This window comes from Sipha flava, unplaced genomic scaffold, assembly GCF_003268045.1.
Source record: "Sipha flava isolate LNK unplaced genomic scaffold, YSA_version1 300_pilon_pilon, whole genome shotgun sequence".
NCBI lineage: Eukaryota > Metazoa > Arthropoda > Insecta > Hemiptera > Aphididae > Sipha > Sipha flava.
In genome coordinates this window covers 118,664-127,442 of record NW_020272975.1, presented here as the reverse complement: position 1 = coordinate 127,442, position 8,779 = coordinate 118,664, and the positions used below count along the sequence as shown (strand labels likewise).

At 29.5% G+C, this 8,779-nt stretch overlaps 2 protein-coding genes across 2 annotated transcripts in view; both read right to left on the bottom strand.

The window, feature by feature from the left end:
• Positions 1-4,364: 4,364 nt before the first annotated feature.
• Positions 4,365-6,392, bottom strand: LOC112686210 (vigilin-like; the record flags this gene model as incomplete). The annotated part of the gene is made up of 6 exons (XM_025558406.1): positions 4,365-4,469; positions 4,535-4,753; positions 4,955-5,173; positions 5,409-5,759; positions 5,829-5,984; positions 6,255-6,392. Coding segments are annotated over 6 exons (1,188 nt in total), but the record flags the coding sequence as incomplete, so codon positions are not given.
• Positions 6,393-6,583: 191 nt separating this feature from the next.
• The window catches only part of LOC112686209 (vigilin-like), a 3,283-nt gene continuing 1,087 nt past the window's right edge, over positions 6,584-8,779 (bottom strand). Inside the window, exons 2-5 of the mRNA XM_025558405.1 lie at positions 7,589-7,771; positions 6,936-7,089; positions 6,672-6,817; positions 6,584-6,595 (exon numbers count right to left, since the gene is read on the bottom strand). Coding sequence (XP_025414190.1) covers positions 6,584-6,595; positions 6,672-6,817; positions 6,936-7,089; positions 7,589-7,771 — 495 coding nt within the window. The remainder of the gene's footprint in view (positions 6,596-6,671; positions 6,818-6,935; positions 7,090-7,588; positions 7,772-8,779) is intronic.

Genomic DNA, 8,779 nt, shown 5'->3' with positions numbered 1-8,779 from the left:
TAAAAAAATGGTCAGATATAAAAAGATGAACAAATAATATACTATGATATATGATACCTTAGTTATGTAAATTGTAACTATATATATAATTAGTTAATATTTGTTAACTGATCCAATAAAAAATTTAAAGTTGTTTAGTACTAGTGTTTTATTTCTACGTTTACTTTCGATAACTTTAGCCATCATAGAATTATAAATTTTAAAATGTACATTTTATTTTAACACACACGCAGTTGTAATGCACTATTTAAACTGTGCCATTTTTTCACTTGTTCATAAAATATTTATTTGAATATTTAGATATTATAATGGTTAATGGACATATAAGTACATGCATAAGTACGATAACGGTTTAACATACAATTAAATACAATAAATGTACAATATACATTGATTATATTGTGTGTATATTTATATATATTTTATATCAATCCGAAAAACTCATGAAAAGTATAGGTATTTTATCTTATTTGGTGGAAATGGGAAAGATACACTTTTGGTGGAAACGGGTATTGGTAGAAAAGGGAAACTTTTGGTAGAAACGTGTTACGCCCGAAAAAGGTATTACGAACAGGTAAATTTCCAAAGACTGACGGTTATATTGATATACCGATTTCAGGTTGATATACCGATATACTGAGTACTGGTATACTGTGTACCGATATATATACTTCAAATTAATTTTTACAATAAATTTTTTGAATATTTAATTTACAGAATATAATTTTTATATTTTACTTAGAATATAACCTTAAAAAACAACAATCAATTTTTAACCACACCTTTTTTGAGACAGTCCTAAGGCCTCTGTCACACAGTCCGTTTTTTTAACGACAACGGAAACGGATCGGATAAAATAAGAAAACGGTGAGATAATAAACATAGTTATTTATACTAATTATTCACACTATCCGTTTCAATCAACGGACTAATAACCCACCGGTCCATTAACGGAAAACTCGACGGATTGCCTCGGTAAATTTCCGTTGTCGGAATGTTTTAAAAACAGACCGATTATCAAGACTATATTAATAGATATAACATTTCACACTTTCCGATTTAGTGCCCGATAATTTTTATCCGGTACCCGTTTAAGTTTAGTAAAGTTTAGTTTCTATTTTCATCCAATCCGATTCCGTTGCCGTTAAAAAAACGGACTGTGTGAAAGAGGCCTAAGGCCGTTTTCACACACGCCGATCAAATTGGAACCGGAACCGGCGTCGGTGCCGGTACCGGTTGTTCGCTTTTTTTCACACATACCGGTGCCCGTTTCATTTCACACACAGCGAGAAAACAGTTTTTGTACTCACTTGGGTGCAGTCGTGTTTTAGTTATTTTCTCTGTTATTCTCAACAATGTGTGCTGCTCTTAAGAAACGCCATCTGTTTGGGCTACTGTACCTTCAAACAGTGACGTAGCCAGGATTTTAAATGGGGGGGCTAACCACTTTTTTGTATAAGTAAGGTAAGAGAGGATATCAGAATTCATCCTCAACCTCCCCCTCCAACATCTACCACCAAGTTTCTAAACGTAATTCAAGAATTTTAGTATAGTTTTAAAAATATTTATTAATATATAATTTATAATAATAATAATTTTGGTTTCAGTGTTCAGTTACTTGCTCCACTCTGACAGCTGCATCCTCTTAGGCGAATTTCTGGCAAATTCAGTTATTATTTCACTTTCATCGAATTGCTCTTTTTTATTTATATTAGCCATAGCTAACCCATTCAGTCTGTTTTCCGACATGGTGATTCTTAAAAAAATTTTTAAGCGATTAAGTGCTGAAAACGTTCTTTCCGGAGTGAAAGAGGTAACTGGTAACGTGGCGAATAATTGTAAAAGTATTTTAATGTTAGGTCGAAGATTGGTACGATAAGAGAGTGAATCAAGAGCAGAATTCGGTTTTGGAATAGTATTTTTACTCCATTGTTGCCTCCATATGAACAGTTCAGCTTTGATTGTAGATGAGGTATCATCATGGAGATCTTGGACATATATTTTAGCAGCTTTTATAATATTTTTATCGTCATACATATTTAAATTGGCCGGAATAATTCCTTCGAGTGGCATAACATCAATAAGCCTTTGATTAAAACGAGCATCCATTGATTCTATTAAATAGTCAATATACATTATACATATAAACACGGCCCATGGGGGGGGGGCTATAGCCCCCTTATCCCCCCTTGGCTACGCCACTGCCTTCGAAGGAAGTTCCGAAGATAAAACATTAAAAGATGATATTGGATTCATCCTATATTAAGTGTAAGGTACTTGGAAGGAATCATATAATATCAGTATAACTATTTTTAGGTTTTCCGCCCGGTACCGCAAGACCTGTGCTAACCTGTGTGTACACGTTTGTACAAGAAAACATTGTGATCGATAGTTCGGAGATCAGTCCGGCATTCGAATTATCGAATTTAACGCTGACTGCGAATTCCGGAATCGTCCACCGGACCGACAAATTTACCGGTCCGGTCTATGTGTGAAAGCTCTAACTTAATTGCATTGCATCCGACACCGGCACCGACTCCGGTTCCGATTTTATCGATGTGTGTGAAAACGGCCTTAGTCTGTATGAAGTGGGAAGGAATTTGTGTTGTAAAAACCCGGAGCCGTTTAGAAATTTAACTGATTGTAAAACCTTTTTTAATGAGAGCCGTTTGGGAATTGACCTGCTCGTAAAACACTTTTCGACGGGAGCCGTTTGGGAATTAACCTTTTTGAAAAATGGGAGCCGTTTAGGAAAAACGGGAGCCTAATGGGCTATGCCCGATGCGATTCGTTGAAGAAGTTCATTGTCACAGTTTTACGGATCAGAACGCTTAGATTTGTTTTACGTTAATTATAAAGTTACTCACGAAACAAGCAACACTCAAAATAAATGTGCAATTTTTGACTGTGGAAATTTTGACCGTGAATTGAAATCTGACCATAGTGCCTTCAGTTTTATTTTTGAACCAGTGTAAAATTTAATTTTTTGTTAAAATAATGTTGGAAATATTTTTGAACTAAAATGTTATACTGATTAATCTTACGATTGATCACATGAGTACTTTAAGACCTAACAATAACCTTAGTTACTTATTAGCCAATATTTATGAATTTTTATGAATAAAAATTACGATAATACAATAATTTGTAATCGAATGTTTTTAATTTTTCATTATAATTCCTTCATCATTAAATAAAATTCATGATTGAAAAAAGTGGCATGAAGTTCTCACGATGTTAAATATTCGTGTAGCTTAAATTGGCTGGAACCCGATTGAGCGCGATTGATCTTTTTTGTAACCCGATTGAGCACGGTTGCACTCAAACAATAGGAACCTAAAAAGAACCCAAAAACCACACGATTGAGCACGAAAATGGGTGCGACGTTGCCGCTTTGTACCGTAGAATATTATTTGGTGCACTGTATTACTGTGCATTCAAGATTTCTTTATAATAATTACGTAATTCAATTTTAGATTTGTAACGATTATTTCATAATTTTAAATATTTACGGCTTAGGTTTCCTAAAAGAAATAACACTCCAATAAAAAAACGACAAGACACTTTTTTTTTCGCATTTTTTATGTTGTTGCTGTATAGAGCTCGGTGCATCTATATTATTATTACAAAATAAAATATATTTGTGTATTATTATTTATAATTAAAAATCTTTTATTGGATTTTAATCACAATGTTATAATTACATTTTTTTTTGCTAAAAAAATAGCACTCATAGAATTGTCATGAAAAAAGTAAAAATTTAAATTTTTTTCCCTAAATATTTATTTTCAACTTTCAATAAGTATTTAAGTATGTTTTCAGCATTTTTAAATTCAGAGTACTCACGGTAAGCCTTTATAGCGGTATTTTTAACGCACGGTAAAGTTAAGGTCCACGCGACAGTTTTCGAAATATCGCGCCATAATTTTACTGCGCGACACTCGTGTACTGTGCTCTATTCATTTTAATGTACTTTAACAAAACGCGCAGTAAAATAACGCTAGCGTGTTGCCATTATAAGCCTAATAGTTAATTTTCAATCTGACAACATTGTACACAATATTTTTTTTTTTTTACCGTACTCAATCGGGTCGTCAAAAAGGTCGGCCGATAACGACCGTGCTCAATCGGGTATCACCGCGTAGATTAAACCAGAAGAAAAAGCAAGAAGTAATCTACGAGAAGAATCTGCAGTATATTATAGCATTCATTTTTCAATGAGTCTTATTTTATTTTTTTCCAACTCATTAGTATGATTGATGCTTAAGCTTATTTTACGTATATATTTTAAATTCATATACAAAAAAAAAAAATGTTTTTATTATTTATTTTTATCAAAAATCTAAACAAACGATTGGTTGTAGTTAACGCAAGCTTCTATTTTTATTCATATCAGTTTTCTTTTGAACTGCGGGCCTCAAATCACGAAAGCCTCGGTGCGTCGCACCTACTGCACCACTGCTACGCCGCTGTGTAACACGATTATTGATTAATAATTTAACGATAAAACAATAAGTGTTAGTATATAACTTACCAAGTCAATAATAATATTATCGATTTCATTTTTGACTTTCTCAACATAATCCTTATGGCCTTTAATCAAAACTTTACTAATATTGGAATTAACTTGTGGAAATGTAACAGTAACTCCATTATATTTTCCACATATCTGGTTTATTACTTCAGCATGGTAGGCAACAAAATGATAATGATATTTTGGAGGAACTTTCATAGTGACTTCAATTACGTTTTTCTATAACATTTTAATGCATTAGGAGATTACAATTATTATTATTATTGTATTATGATTCTCTTGTATCTATTATTTAATTAAATTAAAAGGTAATAAATTTTCAGTTATTTTTTATATAATAACTGTTAGTCATACGTTTTTTTTATGACTTTAATAATTCCAATAACTATTAATAAAAATATTTGTATAGTAAATACTAACCAAGTCTTTAACAATTTCTTCAATCTTACGTTTCGCCTCTTCAACATTTATTTTGTCACCTTTTATGATGACAGCACTATTACTAGAAGCTATTTTCGGAAATGTTATAGACACTCCATTGCAATCATTAATAATTCGATTGATAATTTCACCACGTCTTGCAACAAAGTAATTATGATACTTTGGATCAACATTTACTACAGCTCGAATAGTATTTTCCTAAATCAAAATTGTTAATGATTATATGGTTAACTTATTTAGTTGTATTTAGATAAATCAATGATTATTTTAATTGTTTATCTTAAGTTATTTCATTTTATATGACTTATATATCAATAGTTCATTATTGTAAAGAAAACTATGAACAATTATGTAAATATAACCTCAATACAATTTCAATAAAAAATAGACAGGTTAGTTTAATACATATGCATTTGTATTGAATTATACATACCAAAACTTTAGCATGGTCTAAAAGTCTTTGTTTAGAAAAAGCAACATCTGCTTTCCTATCACTGATCACAACTCTATCTCCAGCACCAAGATTAGGAAATTCAATTTTAACATCGCCACATTCTTTTTCCAATTTGTTTAAACATTCTTTTTGATTGACCACTAAAGTGCCATGATTCTTTTCATCGATTTCTACACGTTCTTTGATGACATTACTAATATCGGCTATCATAACTTCAAGTTTTGCTTTTGCTATATTAACATTCTCTTTTTTACCAACAATAGTTATATTTTCATTAGTGGAATCAGTTTCAGGAGGGAAAATTATTCTTGTATTTGTTAAATATCTGATCTGGAATCCAAGTGTAAAATCATAAATTAACACATTGTATCTTTATACTAAATTATTTTAACAACATACCTTTTTAACATTGACTCCATTTGTTCCAATTAAATATTTGTGAAACTTCGGATTTACTTTCAAATCAAACACATATTTATGAACTTCATCAACCATTGTCTGAATTTGTGTAATAACATTTTTAACATCATCTTCAGGTCCTTTGATAACTATAATCTATGAATTAAAGTTTAGCTTTAAAATATCTGTTTACAATTTTTGCAATTGATTTTAGCATTTGGGAAATTTTCTTAAAAAATTACTTATTGTATTAGGGGAAGGGAAGCAGTTTCTTCTCTTGAGATAGTCGTCTCCTGCTCAAAGAGAGAAACTGCCAGAGACCCGGTTCGAATCAATGTCTGAGCGTATGTCACGCATATAATAACTTATACAATTGGTTAAATTGTCATTTTAATTTATAAGTTTAATAAATAAGTATATTCTTACATTATTTCCTTTAACAGTTGGTAAATTCAATGTCACATTACCACCACAATCTTCTTTTATAGATTGAATGAATTTATTCCCAAGATTTACAATGGCATTTCTAACTTTAACATTTCCCAACACCATTTCCTTTGTTATTATGTCTCCCTAAAAATACGTGATTGATAAATTAAAAATAAAATTGAAAAATAAATAATCTTTATAAAAAACCAACAATTTCATTTTGTATTTCTTTAATCATATCATAAGCGATTAAAACTTTTTTTTTATTTCCCATGACTTTAATAACATCCTTATTGTCTCCTTCACGTAGTAAAAAAATTCTCGTATCAGTCTCTTCTCTAATCTAGAATATTAAATTATATAAATACAATATTTCTAAAGGTCAAATCACAAAAGTTAATAAATAATAATTACCTTTTTAATAAATATTGCTTTCTTTCCAGCACCAAGTTTGTGAAATTGTTTAAAAATAGGAATTTCCAACACATAGTTGATTTCATCCAATACCTCGGCCAATTCAGCTAATGATTTAAATGCTTTATTTACATCATCGTTCAACCCTTGTATTTTAACTAAATTATTTCTAGCCTCAACTAAAATATCGAACCAAATATTATTTATAAACTCTCAAAATACAAAAAATACAAACATATTAATACTATTAATACTATTAATTACTTGGACTGGGGAATATAATTTTAACATTAAATATTTTCTGAAGTTCTCGAACTTTTTCACCATTGAATCCAATTATCGCTCCGTGGTGACGTTGATCAATTGTTATTTCTTTTTCAATTTTACTTTTCAACTTAATTATAATTTCCTCCAATTCCTAACAAAAATTTTAATTATTAAAAAATTACGAAAGAAACTATTTGATGGAAATTTATTAAAATACCCCATTTCGTTAATACATAATACTTGTAAATTTTTTTCTAAAAAAAAAACATATCAGAAATCTTTTAAAAACTTTTAAACCTATGATTAATATTAAAATTAAAAGTTCATTGAATTCGTATATTGTTCTATCAAAATTCTATATTAAAATCCTCATTAATTTATTTTTTACTATAAAAGTACAATAAAAATTATCGGCATTTTAATTTAGAAATCGTGAAATTTTCAAATATTTATTAAAAGATTTAATTTTAATTTAATTAATAAAATAAATAAACTAGTACGGTTATAAATAACCACTTTAAAAATAGGCATTATCTATTTTGTAAATTTTTCTCCAACCTATTCATTCTAGCCATTCTTTTCGAAAATTAATTTACTTTAATGTGTTAAACTTAAATTCCAATTCATTAAAACATATTTTTGATACATACTTGAACTACTTTTTTCGTGGAATCCTTTGTTCCAGTTATATAAATTATGTCAGCCGAATTTTTCATACACGGTATTTGAACTCGTGCTCCTGTGCGTTTTTCAATATTCTTAAGATTAAGTCCTTGTTTGCCCAATAACGTACTTCGATGTTCTTTTGGAAACGGTGTAGTAGTAGTTTTAATCTGAAATTTTAATGTTTTAGTTAAAATTGCTAAAAAAAATATTTTTTATTTATTTATCCGTAATAAAACTATAAAATAACAAATGATTCATCAAACATTTTAAATTATTATGCACATTTATATATTCTAATATTAAAAAATATTAATAATAATAAATTATTCATGATTTGTACACAACAATATAATATATATATATATAAAAAATATTATTTTTATCAGTTTATCTTATTAATTCCAACTTAATCAAAACTTATTTACTTGAGTTTGATCGATTATGATAATCTTTTGTTTTGCTCGTTCAACATTAACTCTATTGCCGCTGATTAATAAAGTCAGATCCATGGTTTTTGAAATACAAATCTCTATTCCTACATTATACTCTTTCCCAATTTTTATATATGCTTCCTTACATTTTTCATGCTCTAATTGACTATTCCTGTCCCAATTTCTGTCTTGGGCGGGTATTGTAATTATCTACAAATTTTACAAAATAAAAATCAAGATAATATTTTATTTATATTCTAGATATAAATCAACAAAAATTTAGTAACAAAAACAAGTAACGGATAACATATCAAGTAGTTAAAGACGTGATCATTTAAATGAATAAGATAGAAAAGAATTTGGGTTTAGAAGTAAGTTGATTGCATAGAAGTGCTGTAATAATATAAAAGAAGGGAAAATATTAGATTTATTAATGCCAGAAAACCTGAGATTAATTGGAAAACGGTACATCGTCCATAGGACTATTAGGTAATAGGATATTATTAGAACTAGTGATGGAGGCGCAAGAAGCTTTGGAAAGAGGTTTGATAAGAGGAGACGTGAGTACAATATTTTTATTTTGATGATTACAAGTGGGTTGTTTTGCGACGTTTAAGAAGTAATTTATGTTTAGGACAACCTTTATAGTTGGAAGTATGATCACCCGCGCAAAAGACGCACTTGGTTAAACTGTCTTTCTCTTTGATGCAGTAGCGCAATCAGGAATTTTTCATGGGGGGGGGG